At 34.5% G+C, this 27,544-nt stretch overlaps 1 protein-coding gene across 1 annotated transcript in view; it reads left to right on the top strand.

Annotated features, from left to right (window-relative positions):
• The window catches only part of LOC129758818 (C-type lectin 37Db-like), a 100,193-nt gene extending 72,662 nt beyond the window's left edge, over positions 1-27,531 (top strand). Inside the window, exons 2-4 of the mRNA XM_055756451.1 lie at positions 8,214-8,314; positions 8,531-8,639; positions 26,554-27,531. Of these exons, the coding sequence (XP_055612426.1) occupies positions 8,214-8,314; positions 8,531-8,639; positions 26,554-26,795 (452 nt within the window). The 3' untranslated portion in view covers positions 26,796-27,531. The remainder of the gene's footprint in view (positions 1-8,213; positions 8,315-8,530; positions 8,640-26,553) is intronic.
• The last annotated feature ends 13 nt before the right edge of the window (positions 27,532-27,544 follow it).

Here is a 27,544-nt window from a genome sequence, read left to right as displayed (position 1 = left end):
TTTTATTGACGCGTACATTTCCTTTACAATCATTATTTGAGATATGTGCGCATATAAGCATATTACCTAAATTGTGTACTTATTGATTGATGTTTGTATACTCAAAGGCGCTTATATTACCACCAACTATGCATGTTAATGAAAGTGATTTGTTGTAAGGTGTTATTCCTTTCGTAGTTTTTACATAAAATGTGATACAACTTCATTAAATGGAAGGTATACATAGGTTTTTCTGATAAAATGTCTTTTAACAAAAAAAGAGTACATTTGGTGAAATTTCAGAAAAAGAAGAGTACGCCCATTTCTCAATCAAGAAAGAGTACATGTACTCTGAAAAAAGTACGTATGGTAACCTCACTCCTGGGCTTTCAGGGTGCGTCCATTAAAAAGTAATGATGCAAAATAAAAGATTCTAAGAATTCATTGAGGGTCGCTGACGGAATTCTTTTATTTGGATGCACCCTTATAAAATTATAAGCCCTTGAACTTCTAATAGTGTCCTTTAGACACTCAAGAGCGGATTAGTATTAATTTTTTTTTTCGCAAAACATCAGCAGCGTTGAAATCTATTTTCAAAATCCCAAAAAAACCCAATTTGGATAGGACTAGCACAGATCAATTGAGCATAAATAAGACCTTAGTTTGCTTTATTTGACAACTTCTTTTTGAAAACCCGAGTATGTTCAAATAAATCCAGGGAATCTGGAATGCATACCCCCACAATACATTATAAACCATTACCAATTCCTAGCATTGTGTTCTCATAAGGAAGTATTTTCTGCTCATTCAAAAAAAAATGTAATGGATTTAACGGGAGAAAGATTAACTTTTTCTATGATTTTTTACAATTTTAAAAAGGAATCAGATTTTGAAAGAATTTGAAAAAAGGGTAGAAAATAAAAAAAAACACTTAAAAATCTTTTAACATTGTAAGTTTTTTTGGGCCTTGTCGGGAATATTCAATTAATTCTTTTACAAAGACCAATAAAGCCCGAGAAAACTTGCAATTTAAAATGCAATTTTTGAAGTTTTTCTTCACTTTCTTCATTTTTTCGAATTTCTGCAAATTTTCTTTCTAAAACTGGAAATCTGGAAGACTCACTTCAAAATCGTAAGTATGAACATGAATAATAAAAAATTAATGTTAGTTTTTCCATCAATATTAAAACTTGCGTTGATGTATACACGCTACACTGAGTTTTATATTAAAAACTAAAAGGTAACTGAATAGAAAAGTTTACTCAATAAGATCAATCAGCAAAACTGAACTCCATTATTGAATTTTTATTCCAATTTGAATCTAAGATTTAAAGTTATAATTGAAACTTTCGAAACTGATCAAGCCCAAATTTCATACTCTTGATTCTGATGTAATTTTTTATTTTAAATTATCCTCTTCTTAAAGAACTTCCCTGAATGCAGCTCATTATTTCATAAATGACCATTCTCAAATTATTATTATGCTTGGTGATATTCTTCTATTGAGAAAACGTCTTACTATAAAGATTTCAAGAATATGGATTCCGAAGCGTTCTGGAATTCATCGAATGGGAAGTCGAGCTCGATCTCTCTGATCCCAACGCAGCTGCAGAGAAATTTACGAATATTCTTAATTACACCATCGATCGCCATGTGCCGAAACGTATCGTAAGTGCCAATCTACGGACTCCGTGGGTCACTAATTAACTGCGGCAACTCAAGACAGCTAAAAAACGTGCTCTTCGTAACTATAACAAGCACAAGTAGCTCTACGCTCAGAACGAATACCGCAAACTGAACTCGGCATATAAAAAGACTCATAAGCGCTGCTACCAAAATTATCTTAATCGACTACAGCGAAACTTCAAGACCAGCCCGAAAAATTTTTGGAAGCACGTAAAAAATCCTCCCGGCCGACGGCCCGGACGGTTCCCGTCCAACATGTTTCTGGACAACAACACAGCTGATTCCGACCCCGAAATTTGTAAGCTCTTCGCCGGGAAATTCTCAAGCGTCTTTACAACTGAGGGCATTTCTTCAGAGCAACTAGCCAGGGCTGTCCGGAATATTTTACCTCTAGGTTCATCTTTGAATGGATTCCTAATTGAAGATGCAGCTATCTTGAAAGCGACAGCAAAGTTGAGAAATTCAACCTCTATTGGCCCGGGATGTATACCAGCAACTTTTTTAAAGCGTTCTATGCCACTTTGGCTGACTCCCATCAAATATATTTCTCAATCATCGCTGGACAACGCAATTTTTCCCTCACTGTGGAAAGAAGCTCATGTGTTTCCTGTCCACAAAAAAGGGGACAAGCGAGATGTTAGCAACTACCGTGGGATATCAGCTCTATGCGCGATATCCAAACTCTTTGAACTGGTTGTTATGGATCCTGTTTTTCTGTTTTCTCGTTCTGCAAGCCTCACATTTCCAACGACCAGCATGGATTCATGCCTAAACGATCCACAACTACCGACTTACTGAGCTTCACATCTTTCGTTCATGACTGCTTTGCCAGGAAGATCCAAACTGACGCCATCTACACTGATCTCTCGTTCGACAAGGTGAACCATGATATTGCTATTGCAAAGCTCGGACGCTTAGGATTCTGTGGACTTACTGTATTGGTTTCGGAGTTATTTAACGGGACGGAAATTATCCGTTCGAACTGGTGAATCCTTTTCCAGGCGATTCCCTGCCCCCTCAGGTGTGCCCCAAGGAAGCCATTTAGGACGATAATTTTCGTAATATATTTCAATGACACACTCTCGCTTCTTGACGGCACCAAACTCGCTTATGTTGATGACCTCAAACTTTTTCACGCCATAAACAACCAAGACGACATCGACTTTTTACAGCAGCAATTTTCCGTATTTGCTCACTGGTGCGACATTAACTGCCTGCCGTTGAACCGCAGCAAATGCTCGGTTATGACATTTTCCCGTAAGCGGCACACTCTTCATGCTGAGAACATCCTTGGAAGCGACACCATCACCCGAGTAGAACACATCAACGATCTAGGAGTTATCCTCGATCAACGGCTGGAGTACAAGACTCACACGAACTATGTTGTTGACAAAGCTTCTAGAAACATTGGATTCCTGTTTCGCATGGCCAAAGACTTCAAAGACGTGAACTGCCTTAAAAGTCTTTATTGCTGCATAGTTCGTTCCACCCTCGAGTACGCATCAGCTGTCTGGTGCCCCTTCTATCAGAACGGAGCTGAACGAATCGAGGCTATCCAGCGGCGCTACTTGCGGTTTGCCCTACGTCACTTGAATTCGCACGATCCGTTTCCTCTGCCAAGCTACGAAAATCGTTGCCGCCTCATAGACTTGGAAACGCTTCAAGTTCGTAGGAACGCTACTCGAGCTCTGATTGTGGCTGACTTTCTGACATCGAGGATAGACTCTCCCACGCTGCTGGAGGCTCATAGTGTACGACCCCGAGGATTAAGAAACCAGCGTTTGCAGCTTCACGTCCCCATTCGTCCGAACAACTATGGGGCAAACAGCGCTTTATCTCACAAATCGTGAAACGGCCGTTGAAGAAATATTATAGGATATTTTCAAAAATCAAAAACAAACCGATTTTTTTTTTCAAATATTTAACCCTATGTATAATCTATTATATAAAATTCTCTTGTAACGGTGTTTGTAGTACTACTCCTCCGAAATGACCCAAACGATTCGAATGAAATTATTTTTAGAATATTCTGTAGCCATGCGAATCGGTTTATATCGAATAAAAACAACACAAAGTCGCATCAATTGTCCGTAATAATAAAATTTGTAGTTTTTTGAATGAAATTAAAGTCATGGCTACCATTTTTTCGAGATTTTTTTTTCCTTTGGGCGGTTTGTTTTTCGTCTCCAAGGTCGAGGCGTCGCGAGCAGACGTCGTTAGAAGATAGTAACCATGGCATAGCCTACTGATCAGTGAGAATATTTTGGCGCGCATTTCTCAACCAAGCATATTTTTAATGCAAGTGGTGGCGATATGAAGCCTTGATGTGATTTTTTTGTGTTCTTGATTCCTAGCTCATTTCTACAGCACATGGTTATGAATGACGCCTGAATGTGACTCAGGTTGACATTTTGTTGATCGAATAAAACATATAATATTTGTTTTGCCAAAATCTGAAATTGAAAAGTCAGGCATCCATTTTTAGAGATTTTCTTTTCTCCGAGGGGTTTGTTTTTCGTCTCCATGGGCGAGGCGTCGCTAGCAAACGTCGTTGCAAGATAATAGTAACCAAAGCATACTATTCATTGATCGCTGGAGAAAATTAAAAATTAGGCGCCTATTTCTCAACCAAGTACCTATATTTCTTATGCACGTGGGGGCGATATGACCTAGATGTGTTTTTTTTGCTTATTTGTACACAGCACATGGTAATAAATGACGCCTAGATGTGACACGGATTGATATTTTATCGATCGAATCAAAACCATATAAACGATTTCAAATATTAAAACCATTTTTAATTCGTGTTAATTTAAGTAGTAAATTGTGAAATAGATTAGATGAAGTTTTAAAAGGCCGAATAAACTATTTGATTTTTTGCAAACGCAAATTGAAGTTATCAATAAAATAATCTACTTTTTTAACAAAAAGTGAGGATATGCATTTTCCGGAAAAATTTATAACTATCAACTATCAAACTAATTAAGCAAACTATCAACTTTTACAAAAAATGTATACATTATTTCTCCATCTAAAAATTGTTGGGACCAAAAAAAATTTTGATTAAATAAACTTAACTTTTTTTAAAATCATTCACCAAAACTGTGTACACGTTTACTGTTTGTTTACACACAATTCAAGTACAAACTTAACATGAAAAGTGTGTTTTTGTTTTACATATTTTGGCTATATAGAAGAGACTTTTGATTCACTTTTTTGTTGAAAAGTTTTTTTGTGATTGATATTCCAGGGGCAGCAGATTTTTATGATGAACTTTTAATATGACCTGATAGTGTTAAAAATAATATTTATTCCTGTAATTTCTTAGGTGGAATAAGTGAAAACGTGCAATTTAGCTATGAAACATCTACATTTTAAGAATTTTATCTTCAAAATGGTCAGAAAGGATATCCCGAGTGTTGAATCTGAAGCTGATATTCAAAATTATTATAAAGGTCTTTGTAAATCAAGGTCTTTTGGTTGAACAGCATTCAGTGAAATTGAAGTACCAAGCATTAATTTATTCCGGAGAAAAACTTAGGATATAGCAATGAAAGTTGATAAAACAGACAAACAAGAACAAGTATTAAATTAATTTCAAAGTCTTTTCACTGACGCATCTAAAAAGAACTATGTGTTTTCACTTGCCCCAATAAATGGGACAAATATATACTTCGATATTTCTTTTTGTCAACATAACTAATATTTTTTTTGAAAATATTACTTTTTCCAGAGCATATGAAATTTGAACTGTGGTGACATTCGTTAGGATTTGACCAGTGTTTCATTTTTGAAAATTAAGATTTAAAGTAAAAAAGACACATAATTTTTATTAAGGTTTTGTTTATATGATAATTTCCAGGAAAAAAAATGAACTCATGAAACCATCGTAGCCTGAACAGATTATTTATTTTCAATCTATTAAATTTAAAAAAAATCTGCTTATCAATTAAATGTTATAAAATCTTAAAAATATAACGTAATCCTAAATGAAATCGCAGATCACCACCAACAATGTTCAGGAAATTTAGAAATCAGAACTGCTTGAATTAAAATCTTTAAAATAATGGGTGAATATATCTAAACATATGTTTTCCTCTTTTCAAAACCAATCGTTTCTTTGATTCATTGGGTTAAAGTTCAAAGGAATTAATTTGCATTTTTCGCTTGAATAAAAAAATAGGAATTAGCAATACACAAAATCACCAGATTTAATGCCATTATGCTGTTGGGAACACTTTAAGTTGAAATGTGTAAAGTCTATAACCTAAGTATCAGGCGAAACTTTTTGGAAATGATTTGGTGAAAATATGGATTTTAATTCAAACTGCTTCGAAGCATGAGGATGGTGAATAATAAGATGTTTGAAAATGCTTAGTAAAAAATCTTTTCTTATGTGTTTCGTTTCTACAGCTCTTAAAAAATACACCATCCAAAGCTTATTGGGAACTGAAGGCGCTGCGTTAGGCAAAATATTCGGCAAATACCCAAAAAATTGTCCCGATATTAAAGCAATATAACAAAACGAAATAAATCTACTGAATGGAATACAGCAAATGAAACATACAGTACCGTTCATAATTGTATAGAAATTGAAAGCACGCACACTGTCCCTTCGAATTCGAACTTCCATAAATTTTTACTCTGATGATATTTTTTTTATCATATTTTCTACAAAAGATAGATGAACTATCACACTATTACACCACGAAATTTGAGCATTCTGGAGTTTGTGTTGCTTGAGATACAGTAATTCTAAGAAAAAAGGACTTTTTGGACTTTTCTCATTCAAACTGCAATATCTCAGAAACTACGCTACATATTTTTTTTCAAATTTTGCAGAGTGATTGTTGAAATGTAAAGCTGCGATTTTTATAGAATTTTAGACGAATGTTTCCATAGGAAAGTTCTATTTTATGTTTAACAACCAGTAAATCTATTTCAACCAAAAAATCAAACAATATCGCGAGATTCTGATTTCAAAACACAAATAGATCATTTATCCCATTTTTTCTTTTCTTCATTTCTTCTACCAGACATTTTTTGACTTATTTGTGGATGGAAACGATTTTAGTCTCATGAATCGTCCAAAATTCTATAGAAATCGCGTTTCTTGGTTCATGCCTGAAAAATTGTACCTCGCGTAACTTTTGATCCCATCAATCAAACTTTTCAAAAACTTCAGACATGATAGCTTTATATTTCACAATCACTCTGCAAAATTTGAACAAAATATGTAGCGTAGTTTCTGAGATATTGCAGTTTGAATGAGAAAAGTCCAAACAGTCCGATTTTCGTAGAATTACTGTATCTCAGGCAACACAAACTACAGAATGCTCAAATTTCGTGGTGCAATAGTGTGATAGTTGATCTATCTTTTGCAAAAAATTTGATCAAAAAATATAATCAGAATAAAAAGTTATGGAAGTTCAAAGTCGAAGTGACAGTGCGCGTGCTTCCAATTTCTATACAATTATGAACGGTACTGTACATATTATCAACATACAGTTATTTATATAACAAGTTACAAAATTGGATTTTTAAAGACCCGTTGAGTTTAAATTCTTTGGTTTAATTTTGATAGAATTGAGCGGGACGATTCGAGTAAAGGAAAAGAAGGGAAATGTAAAGAAAACTAGAAAAAATAGAAAATGGACGCCAAATTAAACATGGTAAGACGAAGTTTACCGGGTCTGCTAGTTATTAATGTAAAAGTTTCAAGGCTTCTAAAGCTATGAAATTTGAAACCGAGTGTTTCGGAAAACAAAATTAAAAAAAACTATTTAATGCATAAATCAAACCCAGATTTTGAGAAAATAGAGACTCTGGTACAGATAAAATGAAAAGGGTTTAATCGTTTATGCATTTTTGTTTGGTGGAAGGGGGGGGGGGGGGGGGGGGCATTGTATGAATAAAAAACCATTAAGTAACACATTGCTCACGTTGTCTGTAATACAAAACATAGTGTTATTTAATTTATCGGTTTTATCGGTGAAAAGTGATGTCCTATTAAGTAGGGACATCTTAAGACAATGAAATTTTATAGATGGATAAAAAGTTGAAATGAATGTTCACAATCATTCAATGAACGGGTAGAATTTATTTATAAGCGTTATCATCAGATACAATTTTTTCTGCATGGGGCAACTATTATGAAGGGGTAGATACAGAAAGAGTTGCATTTACCAGTAGGCCAAGCCTGGTTCGCCTCAAAAAAGGAAAACTTGCAGTTTGTTCGCATTTTTTTTTCCAAAATTTTTCAAATATAAAATATTTTTACTATTTACTATTTTACTTAAAAAATTATTTCCGTGAGTTTGAAAGGTGGGAATTTTCGCATTCCGAAAGCTGTTAAGTTTGGTTCTGAGAATTATTCAATTTTTAATTTCACGAATGTCGTGTAATTTAATATTCTGTGGAAGTAATAATCAAGGCTGCATTACTGATAATTTCCAATTGGCACATTTTGAATTATTCCTTGATAGCCAACATCGAAAATGTTTAAATATAATAATCAACTTTTTTTTTTTTAAATGGCCTGTTTCCAGATTGTCCCAACTGCATCGAAGATTCCAGTGCGACCAACAGGTGGACGATGCCCTTGCTGAAGCTTGGCGAGAAGCGATACTACCTTAGCATATTCTTCAAAGTAAGTTCAACTGTTATCCCGCTCAATTAGCAGCAATTGGATGAATCGTGCCCAAGAATTTGCCCTTGCTTTCGGATTTCTCGATCCAGTTTCAGTGAAAGGTGTTTTTGCGAATTCCCGAAATTTATTTCTTCCAATTCCTGCACCAGTTTCGATTTCGCCCAAGAACACCCGAATCGGTTTCGAATTCAAACATATTCTTCATTCACTTTTTAGGCTAACTGGTTCAAAGCGCTACAGTACTGCCGATATCATGGAATGCAACTGGCCAGCATCCAATCGCAGGAGGAAAACGACCGCCTGGAGAAATACGTTAAGGATTATGGTAATGTATTGTTGCTGAATGAACGACAATTGGACTTTGGACACGCGACACAATTAACCTGTTTTGTATGGCCGTTTGATTTATTGTGATGTTGGTTTGGTTTGCTTCGTGCAGACTATTTACCATATGAATCGAAGCTGTCGTCATAAATCTCAGCTGCGAATAACTTTATAGTTGGATTCCGCATTGAACGGCAAAAACTTTAAGAATGGTTTCAAAAATAGCTCAAATTTGCTGTAAAAATGTTCTAAAATACGTTTATAAAATGTATTTGAGAACTAAGACAGAAGCTTATTAATCGTGAAGCATGATTAATTTGGAAATTAGAAAGAAGGTGGTAAACATATTTCAAGATTTCATGACAGTTAATCAAGAACGCTGAAATTTTATTTCACTAATTCAGAATATGTTATCTTATTTTAATCGCCGCTGGGATATATTCTTATTTAATTTTTGGCATTTCGGCGAGTTGTGAAAATTCAAGGTAGAATATTTAGAAAGAACATGAAAGTATTATAGGTGGAAAGATCAAAGCTAGAGCGCTTTGGGTAGAAGAAATTGAATAGTTGGTGAAAATGTGAGCAGGGCTTTTGTTGTGTGAACAGCTTTTTAACTACTTGCGTGATTCTTTGCCGCGCGCCGTTTCAATGTTGATAGGAAGCGATGAAGAAACCCATCGCATTCCTACCCACATTGAAACACGGACGGGTCGAACACATGTGAGATTGTGTCCGACCGGGCCCGGTCGGACACAATCTCACATGTGTTTGACCCGTCCGTGTTTCAATGTGGGTAGGAATGCGATGGGTTTCTTCATCGCTTCCTATCAACATTGAAACGGCGCGCGGCAAAGAATCACGCAAGTAGTTAAAAAGCTGTTCACACAACAAAAGCCCTGCTCACATTTTCACCAACTATTCAATTTCTTCTACCCAAAGCGCTCTAGCTTTGATCTTTCCACCTATAATACTTTCATGTTCTTTCTAAATATTCTACCTTGAATTTTCACAACTCGCCGAAATGCCAAAAATTAAATAAGACTAATTCAGAATATCGCTTGAAATATTTCAGATTCATTTCTATTAAATCAATTTACTCAAAATTCAGCAATCAAAGTTTTAAATTATTCAAATGATTTTATGACTCATAACTTTCTGAATATGACTTTATCTTCAAAACATGTTTTACAATTCCATAAGAAATATCTGACACTTAAACCCCTGAGGAAAAAAGGAAAAAAATTAACATGAAAAGTGATTTTTTACAAATACAGGAAGTTTTTTCCATCGATATTGAAACAGAGCTAAAATAATAATAAAAGTCAATTCATTTTGCTAGTTGAGTATTTGTCTTTACTGACAATTACATTTTTCTAAGTGGAAATTGTAATGTTCAGCCCCCCCCCCCCTTCCCCCCCAATTCGAGAGATATTAGAATTTTACAACAATTCTTTTTATAAGCTTATGCAAAAAATTTAAAATTTAAAGAATCTGTTTTTTTCTATCTTAAAGACGATTTTATCTTCCTGAAGTTTCTGAATTGCAGTTAGGTACTTTAAATGTGCGATAAATTATTTTGAAACTAATGTCTATACTTATAAAAATAAATTTGTGTCTGTCTGTCTGAGAAATATTTCAATTATGGCTGGGTACCCCTCTTATTTCAGTAGGTTGATAAGAAGGGGTGAGGGGGGATCACTTACAATTTTTTTCATAACTCGAGAACTAAGCAAACAAATGGAACCAAGTTTGGCAAGTAAGGGTATTTGAATTCGATTAATGTTTCTATGAATATTTGAGACACCTCCCTTCTTCCACCAGAGTGAAAGCAAAAGGGGGAGGAGCTTTCATACAATTTTTGTTGCATTACTCGAAAAGTATTCCAGCAAATGAAACAAAATTTAGCACGGGAGGGTGTAAAGGGACGAGAAATGCTTCTATGAATATTTGGTACCTCTCACTTCTTCAAATGCGTGGATAGAAGAGCAGGGGTTCATCCCTTTTAATTTTCAGCATAACTAGAGAGCTGATCGAGCAAATGTAATTCAATTTGGCATGTGAGGGTATTTAAATGCGGAAATGTTATGGCTGTTATCATCCAGTGAGGAGATTCATAGGGGAAAGGGGGCTTTCCTACACATTTTTTCATAACTCGAGAACTAATCGAACAAATGAAACCAAATTTGGCATCAAAGGGTATTTGATTATGAGAAATATTTCTATGACTATTGAGCATTCGCACCGTTAACCAATGAGGAGATGAGAAGGATCTAAGTTGAGATTTCCTTGAAAGCTCTTGCATATCTCGAGAACTAACCAAACAAATGGAACCAAATTTGGCATTCAATGATATTGAAATACGCGAAATATGTCTATGGTCATTTGAAACCATTCTTTTCTTGAAGTTGGAGGATAGGATTGACAATATAAGAAGGAAAGAGGGGAGCTTCCATACAATTATTTCGCATAACCTGAGATTTTTTTATCTTACAAATCGACAGAATTTTTTAAATTTATTTTTTACTAGCTTATTTTACCCGGCCTTGCTCGGGTTCACAAAAAATATAAATCAAAGTGAGTCGTTTGATTTTTCGAAATGTTGGAAGCTTTATATTCATCATTTTAAGAAATTTGGGTCATGTTTGGCCACGTATGTTTTGTAAGTCTTTTGAAAGATTTTATTGCGATTATTCACTGTGTTTATCGATTTAATTTTTTTTTGAAGAAGCATATAGTTTTGAGGATTATCAATAGCATTTCGAAATAATTTTCTTTCCCTTTCCCTATCACGAAAAACTTTTTTTTAACCCACCTTTTTCTAAGTAGCTCGAATAGATTTGGCCTTTAATGTTTTAAATGCAAATGATAGAATAATTTTCTATCTTTCCCATCCTCCATTCGATGAAAATCTCTTTTGGAGATTATCCCACTTTTCAAGATGGATGATCTACTTGTACAATGGTATATTTAAGTTTTATTCACTTAAAAATTTCCAGAAAACACTTCCGAACCTTGTTGAACTATGTTTAAGGCTCATTTTGCATATTTTTAATTGTATGTGTGCTTTTTTCGCTTTTTAATTGAACACTGTTTTATGATTAGTTTTTCTTAAATGTAGAAGGTTTAACAAAAATTTTCATGAAGTTATCAAAAAAAAATCATCTCTAAACCGAAATTACCATTTAAATGTTATGGAAATGGTCTTATTTGAGTTCTGTTTAAGTTTTTTTTATCCTCGGACACAATCATTCTATTAATTATTTTGAAGAGTGATCAATGTTAAAATTCTTTGATTTCATTTGTTTGAACTCGCATTACTAAACGATTTTTTTTCCAAATTGGATGGTAGAATTGAACACATTGATGGCCTAAAATGAATCAAATGTTAAAATTGGTCAATGAAATAGAATTGTATAAAGCTTAAAACCTCAGATTTAATCATCTAATAAAATTTCTACTCCCCCGTTTAAATTTCCCGGCGGCTATCAAAGCAATGAAATTGAAGCCTTCAACGTATAACTCTGAATCTTATTATTTTTTCTTTCTTTATAAGGAATCCTAAAAATATGAAAATGGTTGGTTTTAAAAAGCTATGAAAACGCTGTTCATTAGTTTTTCAGCCTCCAGTCTAAATAGTTATTCACTGTTCACTTTTCAGTTCATTGTGTATCCTTGTAGACTCTCAAAGCCCCCGGGCGGCGGTAGGGAACACTTGAAAACCACTGAAATTCCAGTCAATATATTCCTAAAAGGGTAATTGTATTTTTCAATCCTTAATTAAGGCTCATTATTGCAATCAAATACCTCGTACCAGTACCACGTGCTTAGAACAGTAGAAGAAAAAAAAAACCCGCAAAGCTAGCAGGCTTTGATTTGCTATCCAGTACACGTGAACTCTGGATGGTCGTTTCTAATGCCCAGCCCATGGTGATGGTGAAAACAACCCCGCCAAAGGAAACGAAAAACGGTTGGCAAAATGGGTGCCATGACTTTTGATTCGTGTGAATAAAAACGAAGTTGTATGGGAGGGTCCCTTTTCTTAGGTGGGAGGGGCTCAAAACTATCACTAAAACCTTACCATGGTCCAAACACATAACTGTACCAAATTTCAGGCTGATCGGTTAAGCGGTGTGGATTTGTATAAGGTGCATACAAACAAACATATATGGTCCAACTCATCTTTATATATTAGATTTTAGACACCAACAGGGAGAGGATGGCCCAATACAATTTTGCCAGCTTAAGTTAGCAATTTATGCTAACAAACCCAGCAAATGGAATCAAGAATATCATTAAAAGCTATTTGGGTACGAGATATGTTTCTACGATTGTTTTAGTTTAGACTCTTAACCCTTGTAGTGTAGATAGGGGAGGGAAGGCGGGGATTTCCATGTAGATTTGTTGTAAAGCTTTAAAATTTATCAACCAATGGAACTAAATTCGATATGAGAGGATTTTTGGGTGCGATTAAAATGGGTTTGATAGTTCGAGAATAAGAACTCCTTCCAGCAGGGGCGAGGGATAGGAAGGACATGGGGACCTTACCAGTATCTATTTTTTTGGCATTAATCGAGAACATAGTGTCTAGCAAAAGAAATAATATTTTGTAAGATAGGTTGTTCGCGTACGAACAATTTGAGACCTTCCCTTTTAAAGGTGGAATCGGGAAGAAAGATACAGGTTTTATTCATACTTTATTTGACAAGATTCAAAAACTCTTATCAAACAAATGGAGCCGAATGTGGCATGTAACTTTTTTCAGATTCGTACCGTAAAACGGGGTAACATTGATTACCGGGGTAGCTTTAAACAACATAATCAACAAAAACTAAGTCTAAAGTAAAAATATCTCAAAACTTTTTCTACGTTTAAAAACGTTAAGTTTCAAATAGGGAAAAACTTGATTTGTTTTTGGATATTTCAAATGTTAGTTAAAATTTAATATTAAAATCTTGGAATATTTATTTTCTCGAAGGCTGGCAAACAAATACCTTTTCTGATGAAATCAAAGCGTTTAAAAACAGCAGGTTGATTTATGTGACAGTTCAACCTTCTTTCTTAGTAAATTTAAAGTTTTGGTGTAGTTTTTGCTGTATTTTGAGGTATTGATATTTTAAAAACAGGGACGTTTTCCACGAGTCAGCCAACCTTGGATGAAAGTGATCTAACCAGTTATTTTTGTATAAAATTAGAGAATTTGAATATTCAATTAAATTGTGACGTCTTGTTTCTCCTAGATATTTTTCATTCAATCTTTAAAGTCAGATTTTATACAGTCCAGAAGCTCAAACGTTATTTTAATAGATAATGAGTTTACGTTAAATTAGTTTTACAATTAACATAGCGATTCATCTGGATTTTAATTGAAAATACATTAATCTATCGTATAAAACTAGAACTAGAAATAAAATTTACAACGTTATTTGTTTGATTTGGCAAATAAAGTATATAAATCCGAGCAAAATCCGGGCTTTATTAAACAAAATCCGGGCCAATGTTACAAAGATCACTCATTCCTCATGAGAGGCTCTGACATGTTTTCAAAAGCGAGAGGAAAACCGAAATTGTCCCAATTTATCAGTCATTCTAAATCTTAATTTTTTTAAATTCAAGTACGGTGCTTGATTCAAAGATTTTAAAAATCTGATTTCAAATAACAAAAACGATCTTTTATTTTTCAATTTCCAAATTCCAATCTGCCCACATTGAATATTCGAGTTTTGAAGTTCGACTTGTTTTCTTCGCTTTGATTGAATATTACAATGCTTATTATTTTCCTTAAGTTAAGGCCAATTTTGATAAAGAAATCACAAAAGACTCTTTATTCAAATAATCCATTCATTTTCCAACGAGATTTTTAATTTTAGATTTGTAATTTATATCTGGAAGACTAAAACAAGCTCTGACACTGGATTTTATTTGAAAGTCATTATTGTTGAATTCTGTTTTATTTTTATTTCTCTTTTATCCTTAAACTGAATTTAATTTGAGTTCCAATATTCGAAACATGTTCTTTATTCTAATGTTGACTCTGAGGAACAAAATATCTTCATAGTTCATGTAATTTTGTCGACTTTCCAAATTCTATAATATTAATTTGTAATTTTCATAATTCCTTCGAACTTAATTAAGATTTTTCGCTTCATACAGAATTTTATTTTAGATAACTGATATAAATTTTTGGTATTATTTTAGATTTGAATCTTTTTCAGAACAAATTTTTGATTCGTTTTCGGAATTTTAACTGATATTTTCTAATTCGAATCTTGAATTTTAAATGCTGAAGCCACTTGCTTTATTTGAATTTTGTTCTACACAATAGTTTGAGACTTCCATTCGAATTGAATTTTTGTGGTTCATCAGTATTTTGGAAAATTTTGATTTTAATTTTGACTGTGACTTATTCAACTGAAACTTTATTGTGAGGATGAATATTTAATCAGGATTTATCGCTCGAGTTAGATTAAACGATCTACAGTTTTATTTTGCATTTCTTATGCAGAAATGCAGCTTGTTTTTGAATAAAAAAAAACAGTTTTTTTAAAGCAAACTGCTACAGATATAACTTCAATAAAAAAGGAAAAAATATATTAGGGCCTCCCCTGAGAACAATTGCCTCGGATCCCCCGACAGCTGAATCTGGCCCTGCTCTAAGAGTAGTTCATTCGTAGAAATGAAAAAACGAGAATTCTCACACCTGGTCTGCAATTTGTTAACAAATAGCGTTTTCGATTATTAGCAGTGGCAATCTAGTTCTTCACGAGTTTTGCTCCTATTGATGTTAATATTATTTGTTTATTCATTTATTTTAGAAATGAACCAAATGAAACAATCATTTGGATTAAAATATTCTTAATATTCCGAACTGCCTTAGCAATTGATAGACCAGCGATGGATAGCGTATATTTTCTTTTAAAATTTTTCTTCAAAAAAAAATTCATCGTTAATTAAGCAAATCAACTAATTAAGCAAATGGAACCAAACTTGGCATGGGCGGGTATTTGGGAACGTTACATGTTCTAATGATTGGTTCAGACCCCTTCCATCTTCCAGCGGGGAGAAAGGAAAGAGGGAGGGGAGTTTCATACAATTTTTACTGCATAACTCAAGAACTACAACAGCAAATGGAACCAAATTTGGCACGGAACGATATTTGGGTACGAGAAATGCTTCAATGAATATTTGGTATCCCTCACGCCTTCAAATTGGTGGATAAAAAGGGGGAGGAGAGGTCTCCCTTGCAATTTTCAGTATAACTGGAGAGCTGATCGAGCAAATTCAACCATATTTGGCATGTGAGGGTATTTGGATACGAGAAATGTTTCTATTATAAATTGAAGCCCCACCTTTTATTTAGCGGAAAGATATAAAGAGGGAAAGGGGGGCTTCCATACAATTTTTTTTTCAAAACTCGAGAATTAATCGAGCAAATGAAACCAAATTTGGCATCAAAAAGTATTTGAGTACGAAAAATACTTTTATGAATATTATGTTCTCACACCTTCATCCAAAGGGGAGAACGGAAGGAGGGACGGTACTTCCTTTCAAGTTTATGCATAACTCAAGAATTTATTACGCAAATAAAACCAAATTTAGCATGGGATGGTATTTCAATACGAGAATTTTTTTATGTGAAACAATTCATTTCTTGCAGTAGGATGATAGAATTGGGAATATAGGAAGGGAAGAGGAAAGCTTACATTTAACTTTTTTTTTTCAAAATCCGAGAAATGGACAAAATTTAACATAGAAAATCATTTCGGCATGATTCTATGATTATTTGACACACCATCCTCCTTTCAGTGAGTAGGTACATGGGAAGAGGGAGGTGAGCCCAATACAATTTTGTTAGCATTAGTTCTCAATTTATGCTAACTTTTTTTTTGATTCTTTTTTCTCAGGGATTTTCAATTTATGCTAACGAAGCCAACAAATGGAAACAAATATGGCAGGGAAAGGTACTTGGTTACGAGATATGTTTCTCTTTACAATGCAGAGAGGGGAAGAAAGGAGAGGGTTCCATATAAATTTTGTTGTAAAGCTTAATAACTTATCAACCAATGGAACTCTATTTGATATAAAAGGATTTTTGGGAACAAAAAAAAAATGGGTATGCTTATTAAAGATCACGACCTCCATTCAGCAGGGGGTAAAGAGGTGGACAGGGGGGATCTCTTATCTCTTATTTTATAAGTAAGATTGATTGCGTACGATTAATTTGATACCCTCCTTTTTAGGGCGAAGCTTCAAGAAACAGATTAAAATTATCGGATCTTTAACACAAATTTATAGATCAAGATTCAGAATATTAGTTTATATTATCTTTGTGTTGCAATCCGAAACTCCAGCTGCAGCTCTCATTTTAGAGCGGTTGCTTATGCATTATGTTATAATTTGATTTAAAACAATGCCTACAAAACAATAAAAATTTTAATAATTTCTGAAAATATCATGAGATTTTGAAAGGTGTAGCAAAGCACACCGGGTCAGCTAGTATATATATAAATGTATGTTTGTCTGTCTGTCTGTTCATTTTCATTTCAACATCTTTGTTGTTGTAGATTTGTTTATTCTTGCAACGTAAGATTTCAATCTTTTAATTTGTTACAATTTGCGGGTACATATTTAACTTAAATTTCTTCTTCTTAACAACTAATCGTTCCGTCAATATGTTCTAGTATCAATTTTCTTCCTATGTCGTTTTACTCCATGAATTCTTCAAGCAACCTCTTCTTAAACTCTGATTTACTATTAATTATTTTCAAATTGTTGGGAAGATTATTCCAATTGACAATACCTCTGACGAAAAATGTTCTACCATAGTAAGACGAACTATGCGAAGAGATCAAGATATTCCTGGTTCTTGAGTTTCTTAGTGGCGTGAGCAAAGTTTTCAAATAATATGGTTTACCAGTTTTCAAGATTCTCTGCATTACTACATAAGAGCGATATTTATAAAAACTTTCAAATTAACAACCGATGAGCAATTTTTGTAGGTGTGAGGTGTGTAGGTGTGGTAATTTGAAAACGTATCGTACACAGGAATTGAGGGCTATGCGTATTTTGTTCAAGGATCTTTCAGAGGCATTCGAATACAGAAAATCACCATATAAAAATAGAGGGTATACGTAAGTCTTGAAAAGTTTTAGTTTTGTTTGTGCGTCCAAATGATGGGTTGTTAAATTTAACCTTTTTATCGAACCATAAATTTTACAGCATTGAGCATTGACTTGACGGTTCCAGGAGAGATCCCGATCAAAAATTACTCCTAGATTTTCAGCATAATCGACGAACTGGATGACCGTATTGTTGAGAACTAATGGTTGTAAATTTGAGAAGGGTAGTAGTCTTCCAAAGAACAGAGCCTTTTTTTGGAGGGATTTATAGGTAGGAGGTTAGAATCGGACCATTCATTTATTTTAGCAAGATCTCCATTTATTTTCGTAAGGAATTCATTAGGATTAACATCATTTTTCTCGCAAAGATATACTTGAACATCGTCTGCAAAAAGGTGGATTGAGCAGTGTTGTAGAACTGATGGAAGATCATTTATAAAAAGTGAGAAAAATAAAGGTCCAAGAATTGATCCTTGAGGAACTCCAGAGCCAATATTAGTGAAATCAGAAAAACAATCGTTTAAAAAGACTGTTTGCGATCGGCCATGAAAGTACGATTGAATCATTTTTACAGCTGTCGAAGAAAAGTTATACTTGGTAATAAGTTTGTTTAATAGTTTGTTTAATATGTGATACACGGTCGAAAGCTTTAGCAAAATCAATCATCAATAATATAGCTATTCCTTTTTTATCCAAGGTTAGCGCAATATCATTATATACTTTCATAAGAGCAGTTTCTGTGCTGTGAGAAGAACGAAATCCTGATTGAAACTCATACAGCATATTATTTTGATTTAAGTATTCGGTAATTTGATGTTTTGTTAATTTTTCAAATATTTTTGAAGTTACGCTCAATATACTGATTGGCCTGAGGTTTGATAATTCATGAGATCTAGCCTTTTTTGGAATAGGAATAACTTTAGATTTTTTCCATTGAAATTGAAACTTAGAGGTTTTAATAATTGAATTGAAAATATGTCCCAAGGCAGGTAAAATGTACGGTAATAAAATTTTAAGGAGTTTAATTGGAATACCATCCACTCCAACCGCATTTGATTTAATTGAATTGACCGCATTTATAATTTCATAATTTTGAAAAAAAAATAAACTTAAAGCCATTCCTATTATTCGGACAATGTAGTAGTTGCGAAGAACTGGTGGTGAAATTTGAAGTAAAATAGTTATTAACTTCAGTTGCGGAAAAATTAGCTATGGTTGCATTTGATTGAGATTTTGACAATCCAAACTTCTTCAAATTATTCCAAAATATCTTTGGTGGCACATCTATATTAAGTCGTCTTTTATCAAACATTCTTTTCGCGTTAGTAATTAGAGAGTTCACTCTGTTACGCAGTATTTTGTATTTATTTTTGTCTTCAACAGACTTTGATCGCTTCCAATTATTATATGCCAAATTTCTATTAATCATGGCATGATTTATACCGTTAGTGAACCAATTATTTCTACGATGTTTTCTGAATTTTAGAGGAAAGAATGAATCATGAATATCCAGCAGAAATTTGTTGAAGAACTCAACAAGCATATCTGGATCGTCTATACTCTGAAATCTATTCCAATTATTTCCAGCGAAAATTTCAAACAAAGCATTTTCATCAAAGTTGTTATAGTCACGGAACCAGTATCCGTCTTGAAAAGCAATTTTGGGAAAATTCAGAGAAGAGAAGATCAAATCGTGGTTCGATATACCTGGCAATGAAATTTGGCTAAATCTATGTATGGAATCAGGTGAATCTGATACAAGCAAATCGAGTAAAGAACAGCCGGTATTGTGGAAAAATGTTGGTTCGTTATTAACACATCTAAAGTTCGAGAAATTTAAAAAAATCTTTGAACTTTTGAATTCTTACGGATTGTTTTAAAAGATCTGTATTAAAGTCACCAATGAAGAAAGAACTGTTATGAGTCAAAGCGAATCGTTCCACATGAGTTATAAGTAGTTCGGAACAGTCATTTTCTGGAGGATTATAGTAAAGGCCAAATATTAACTTCATCTCATACAGAAATAATTCAATCAGGATAAATTCGGTTGAATTTTCTTCATTAGTATCTGATTTCGAGAGTATTCTACATTTAAGGTTGTTTTTAAGGTAAACGCAGACGCCACCTCCATGCCTGTTACGATCATTTCTAATCAAATTATAACCATCAATTGTTATAACTTCATCATTTACGGTTTCACTTAGCCACGTCTCTGACATGAAAATAATGTCTACTTTACTGTTGATGAAAAGATTTCTTAGTTCAATGAATTTAGAAAAACGACGAGCGCAAAGGCTTTGAACATTAATATGACAAATATTCAACATGTCTTCGCATAGAACACTTTGAAGCACAGCTTTGGGTATAACATTAGGCGTCGAGGCATTGTTATTAGAATAATTATCCATTTGGATAAAGGACAGGTATTTCATCAGAGTTTAATAAAGAGTTGCTCGAAGAATTCATGTTTGGAACGACATCAAGCTTAGCGAAGTTCATTTCAATAATTTGAATCAATAATGCCCTGACTTTTCAGATAAGTCTAGTATACGGAACGGAATGTAAAACATTCAGCGAGAGAAAAAATATTTCAAAAAAATGCGAAGGTATAAAAACAAAAAAAAAGAAGCAGTCTAAGTACCTCTGTACGATTCACAGGCAGCTCATGTTGAAATTTTTGCCGCAACGTGGGGAGCTCTTGTTGGGGGCATCTCTTGGGCAGATTGGGTATCTTTCTGGCACTAGCAACAACAGCAGCAACAACAGCAGGCAACAGCAACGATGCAGGAGTATACCTGAGTGTCATTAGCGGGCATTTGGCAGGTCTGGCGTCGCGACGTCTAAATTAATGTCCATTCCAATCACAACTAAAGACGGATCCACTGCTCACGCTCTGGCAGCCGCAATGAGTCCCACCGGTCGGCTTCGATGACAAATAGTGGACTGATGTTCGTAGGTATATTAGCAGAACATCAAAACAAACGTAAATCTGCAATAGCAACTCAGGAACGCACATTATCTTGAAGAGATCTTGCCTCTAAACCAGCGTCGTTAGGGGTAATCTTCAATAATCTTCAATGTTCCCTATAGACTTGGAAACTACTGAACCAATCATTGTGAAAATTGGAATATAAGGGTTTTTCAGGGCGGAGATGGTTTCTATAATAGTCACAAACCTCTCCTACTTAAGGGAGGGAGGGGGCTTCCATAAAAAATTGCATGAAATATGACACATATGTACCATGCAATTTATTAGTAATTTTCATCAATTTTCCCAGTATTTCGACATAATTGAATTGAACTATTGGTGAATTTGGACCAATAATTGTATTTATAAATATATTTGTAGGAAGTGTGAGAAGGGGGTTTTTACATATTTATTGTAAAATACATATATTACAACTCGAACAATTTATAAACGATTCTGATCAAATTTGGTATAGTATAATATTCTTGATATAATGAGATTAATTAAAGATTTCTAAACGTTTACCGTTTTTGTAAAGGAGGCTCCTATACAAAATTTTCTATATATGATTAAATTCGAATAATTATCGAACAAATTTTGAAAAAAATGGATAAATATTAGGGTATTAACATGATGGAATGATTTATTAATTTGGCAAATAGGTTTAAATCTCATTATATGATACTAGCTGACCCGGTGTGCTTTGCTACACCTTTCAAAATCGAATGATATTTTCAGAACGTATTCAAATTTTTGTTGTTTTGTTGGCATTATTTTAAATCAAATTATAACATAATTCATAAGCAACCGCTATAAAATGAAAGCTGCAGCTGGAGTTTCGGATTGCAACACAAAAAAAAAATACTTAAACTATTATTCTGAATCTTGATCTATAAATTTGTGTTAAAGTTCTGATAATTTTCATCTGTTTCTTTAAGCTTCGTCCTAAAAAAGGAGAGACTCAAATTAATCGTACGCAAACAATCCAACTGATGAAAAATGGTTGTTTTTGCTTGATATGCTCTGGATTTATGCTAAAAAACTGATAAAAGAGACCCCCCTCCTGCTAAAGCGTAAGGGTCTATAACAATCGTAGAAACATATCTCGTAACCAAGTACCTTTCCATGCCATATTTGTTCCATTTGTTGGCTTTATTAGCATAAATTGAGAACTTATGCTAACAAAATTGTATTGGGCTCACCTCTCTTCTCCTATGTACATGCTTACTGAAAGGAGGATGGTGTGTCAGATAATCATAGAATCATACCAATATGATTTTCCATGTTAAGTTTTGTCCATTTCTTGGATTTTATAAAAAAATAAAAATAAATGTAAGCTTTCCTCTTCCCTTCCTTTATTTCCAATTCTGTCATCCCACTGCAAAAAACGAATTGTTTGACATAAAAAATTTCTCGTGTTGAAATACCATTCCATGCCAAATTTGGTTTTATTTGCGTTGTAAATTCTTGAGTTATGCATAAACTTTAAAGGAAGTATCATCCCACTTCCGTTCTCCCCATTGCATGGAAGGGTGAGAACTTAATATGCATGAAAGTATTTTTTGTACTCTAATACTTTTTGATACCAAATTTTATTTCATTTGCTCTATTAATTCTCGAGTTATGCAAAAAAAAGATTGTATGGAAGCTCCCTTTTCCCTTTATATCTTTCCGCTGAAAAATTGTGGGGCTTCAATTAATAATAGAAACATTTCTCGTATCCAAATATCCTCACATGCCAAATATGGTTCAATTTGCTCGATCAGCTCTCCAGTTACACTGAAAATTGTAAGGGAGACCTCTTCTCCCTCTTTTAATCCACCTTTTTGAAGGAGTGAGGGATACCGAATATTCATAGAAGCATTTCTCGTACTCACATATCGTTCCATTCCAAATTTGGTTCCATTTGCTGTTGTAGTTCTTGAGTTCTGCGATAAAAAATGTATGAAACTTCTCTCCCTCTTTCCTTTCTCTCCGCTGGAAGAAGGAAGGGATCTCAAACAATCATTAGAACATGTCACGTTCCCAAATATCCGCCCATTCCAAATTTGGTTCCATTTGCTTGATTAGTTTTTGAGTTATGTAAAAAAAATTAAAAAGAGATCCCCCCCCCCTTTATATCTCCCTACTGGAGAGAGGGAGGGGCCTCAAATAATCAAAGAAATGTTTTTCGTATCTGTGGTGATTGCTTATACTATCAGCACACTGTAGGCTTAGTCATTTACCGTTGGAAGCCATCATATCAATATACACCTGCTTAGTAAGTCATCCTGCTATGTACGATCACTCGGTGCGTGAGCTGTCTTAAGCATTCTATCGTACACCACCAAACGTGGTGCATTGCACGTGGGCTCGCTCCCACAGTATCCAAATACCTTCTCATGCCAAATTTGGTTCCATTTGCTTTATTAGTTTTTGAGTTATGTAAAAAAATATGAAATAGGCCCCGCCCCCTTTCAACTGCAAAGAGGGAGGGGTCTCAAATAAACATTGAAATTTTTTTCGTATCAAAATACCTTCCCATGCCAAATTTGGTTCCAATATCTTGATTAGTTTTCGAGTTATATGAAAAATTGTGAGGTAGCCCCCCTCCCCCCTTCCTATAACCCCACTGAGAGGAGGGAGGGGTACCTCATATTCATTGATATATTCCCCGTTCCCAAATACCACCCCATGCCATATTTGATACCATTTGCGTGATTGGTTCTCGAGTTATGCAAAAAATTGTCTTTTGTTTGGGAGTCCCCTCCTCCCCTTCATGAGAGAGGGAGGGGTCCCAAACCATAATAGGAACCTTCCCCGGCCTCCAATACCCCCACCTGCCTAGTTTCACGTAAATCGATTCAGTAGTTTCTGAGTCTATAGGGAACAGACAGAAAGACAGACAGACAGACAGACAGAAATTCATTTTTATATATATAGACTAGCTGACCCGGTGTGCTTTGCTACCCCTTTCAAAATCGAATAATATTTTCAGATATTTTTCAGATTTTTATTGTTTTGTTGGCATCATTTTAAGTCAAACTATAACATAATTCATAAGCAACCGCTAAAAAATGAGAGCTGCAGCAAAAGTTTCGGATTGCAACACAAACATAACTTAAACTTATATTCTGAATCTTAATCTATAAATTTGTGTTAAAGATCTGATAATTTTTATCTGTTTCCTTAAGCTCCTTAAGTTTTTAAGCTTTAAAACATAATTTATAAGAAGCCCCGTTCTTTCTTTCCCTCTCTACACAGTGAAGCATAAGGGTACATAACATTCGTAGAAACATATCTCATAACCAAGTACCTTTCCATGCCATATTTATTCCATTTGTTGGCTTCGTTAGCATAAATTGAGAACTTATGCTAACAAAATTGTATTGGGCTCACCTCCCTCCTCCTTTGTACCTACTCACTGAAAGGAGGATGGTGTGTCAGATAATCATAGAATCATACCAAAATGATTTTCCATGTTCAGTTTTGTCAATTTCAAGGATTTTGTAAAAATAAAAAAAAGTTAAATGTAAGCTTTCCTCTTCCCTTACTTTATTCTCAATTTTATCATCCCACTGCCAGAAAGGAATCGTTTGACATAAAAAACATTCTCGTATTGAAATACCATTCCATGCCAAATTGGGATTTATTTGCTGTGTAAATTCTTGAGTTATGCATAATCTTGAAAGGAAGTAGCATCCCCCTTCCGTTCTTCCCATTGAATGGAGGGGTGAGAACTTAATATTCATAAAAGTATTTTTTGTACTCCAATTCTTCTTGATATCAAATTTCATTTCATTTACTCTATTAATTCTCGAGTTATGCAAAAAAATTGTATGGAAGCCCCCCTTTCCCCCTTTATATCTTTCCGCTGAAAAAAGGTGGGGCTTCAATTTATAACAGAAACATTTCTCGTATCCAAATACCCTCACAAATATGGTTCAATTTGCTCGATCAGCTCTCCAGTTATACTGAAATTGTAAAAGAGACCTCTTTTCCCCCTTTTCATCCACCTTTTTGAAGGAGTAAGGAATATCAAATATTCATAGAAGCATTTCTCGTACCCAAATATCGTTCCATGCCAAATTTGGTTCCATTTGCTGTTGTAGTTCTTGAGTTATGCAACGAAAATTGTATAAAACTTCCCTTCCTCTTTTCTTTCTCCCCGCTGGAAGTAGTAAGGGGTCTATAACAATCATTAGAACATGTCACGTTCCCAAATATCCACCCATGCCAAATTTAATTTCATTTGCGCGATTACTTTTTGAGTTATGTAAAAAATTAAAAAGAGGGCCCCTCCCCCTTTATACCTCCCTACTGGAAAGAGGGAGGGGTCTCAAATAACCATAGAAAAATTTTTGTATCCAAATACCTTCCCATTCCAAATTTTGTTCCATTTGCTTTATTAGTTTTTGAGTTACGTAAAAAAATATGAAAGAGGCCCCCTCCCCGTTTCTACAAAAAAGGAGGAGGGGTCTGAAATAATTATTGAAATATTTTTCGTATCCCAATACCTTCCCGTGCCAAATTTGGTTCCAATATCTTGATTAGTTTTCGAGTTATATGAAAAATTGTAAGGTAGCCCCCTCCCCCCTTCCTATCACCCCACTGAGAGGAGGGAGGGGTACCTAATATTCATAGGAATATTCTTCGTACCCAAATACCACACCATGCCAATTTTGATACCATTTGCTTGATGGGTGCTCGAGTTATGCAAAAAATTGTCTTTTGTTTGGGAGGCCCCTCCCCCCCTTCATGAGAGAGGGAGGGGTCTCAAACCATAATAGGAACCTTCCCCTGCCTCCAATACCCCCACCTGCCAAGTTTCACGCAAATCGGTTCAGTAGTTTCCGAGTCTATAGGGAACAGACAGACAGACAGACAGACAGACAGACAGACAGACAGACAGACAGACAGAAATTCATTTTTATATATATAGATGTTGTATTGAAAGACTTTTTCCATTTAAATGATGAGGACACTCTATAAAAATAAATTTTGTATGTAAGAGTTTTTGGGGTCGGAGATTGTTCTAAAATACTATTTAACCACTCCGACTAAATGGAACTCCCTTACTAAATCAATTAAAATATGACTCAATTTGAACATTTCTGGAAACTACTGAACCGATCAACGTGAAATTTGGTTGTAGTCGTTTTGAAGACCTGGAATAGTTTCTACTTTCAAACCCCTCCAAAATTTAGGGGGTGCTCCCATACAAAGTTAATAAAAACATGACACAATTCGAACAATTTTCAGAAACTACTAAACCGATCAACATAAAATTTGGTGTGTAGCCGTTTTTAAGACCGGGAATGGGTTCTTTAATATCCCACAAAATCCAAAAATGCGGGAATTTACATAGAAAATTAACAAAAATATGATAAAATCCTCGATGAATTTTTTGTTAAAAATTGATAAATCTAGAAGCTAAGATGCCATGAAAAAATGGTCTCTTATGAATAATGTTGAATTTTGCATTTAAATTTAATTTAACTAAAATAACTTTTCACACTTAATTATTTCCATGGAAGGAGTAGCAAAACACATCGGGTCAGCTAGTCAACAATATAGGCGATAAAGTTCACGTTTTTTTGTCAATTTTGTAAACCAACGTCATTTTGATAATTATCAGTTTCGTGAAACCGTTTCTTAGTTTTACTTTTATAAAACAACTTCTATTTACGCGTGATGTTGCTATTATGCGCCTGAACGTCTTTGAGTTTATTTCCCCAAAGTTGATAAGCGTTTGTGAAAAAACCTCAAAAACATGAATTCTACAAAGACGACAAACTATTTACACGTACTTACAACCCTAATGCTTCTTTAACAAATTATCTTATTTTTAGGCCTAGCGGCGGAACACTTCTGGACATCGGGTACCGATTTGGCTGAAGAGGGCAGCTTCTTCTGGATATCGAACGGTCGACCGCTTTCATTCACCAACTGGAACGCCGGGGAACCAAACAATTTCCGGTACGAAAACGGCGAGGAGGAGCACTGTTTGGAGCTATGGAACCGAGACGGCAAAGGCCTGAAGTGGAACGATACTCCCTGCAGCTTCGAGACGTACTTCATCTGTGAGGTCTAGAGTCGGAGTTCCGAGTTGGTGAAAACACTGGAATAGCTCATTTTGTTGTTGTTTCGCATTCGATTGTTACCCATTGAGAAAACCATTCTGTCAACAATATTGACGATCATTAAATTCCAAATTCATACAGTTGTGAGCAGCCATATTCTTCCATTTGCATTGCTGGGCTTTTCACCAACTTATTCGCGTACAATGTTAAGCGGAGGAAGTCGTCAATCATCTGTGAGATAGAACATGGAAGCACTTTCTGAGTATCTGTATATCAATTCGGTTTACTTATGTATTATGTGTAGTTGTTAAGCGTTGTTCAAGAAACCATTTCAAAGAATCAAGTCTGTTCAAATCTCTTACTCGTGTATTGTAGGTAACGTTTGTATGACAACCATTTCTAACTTAAAGTATTGTGTATTGTGTCAAACAACATTTATGTAGATTATGTATGGTTTAAAGAAATTTACAGTAATCAAGAATCTATTTGAACTATTTATCTAGTGGCGATATGAAGCTCAAGCAAAGATTTATTCTTCTTTCCCAAATAACAAACTGAAATTCGCGACTTCTGAAGAGATTAAATAAGCTGCCAATAATGTTGGAGCCCAAAAAAGGGTCGCGGGAAGGATTAGCATACCTTAGTTTTAATGGAATCAAAACGATTGTAAATATGGTTTACTTTCCTTTTGTGTTGCCGGCCAGAGTGTAATAAAATAAAAGTCAATAAATACACTACCAAATTGTGTATCAAGCAAAAT

The sequence above is a fragment of the Uranotaenia lowii genome, chromosome 3, assembly GCF_029784155.1.
Source record: "Uranotaenia lowii strain MFRU-FL chromosome 3, ASM2978415v1, whole genome shotgun sequence".
Taxonomy (NCBI): Eukaryota; Metazoa; Arthropoda; class Insecta; order Diptera; family Culicidae; genus Uranotaenia; species Uranotaenia lowii.
This window is presented reverse-complemented; position numbering and strand designations above follow the sequence as displayed.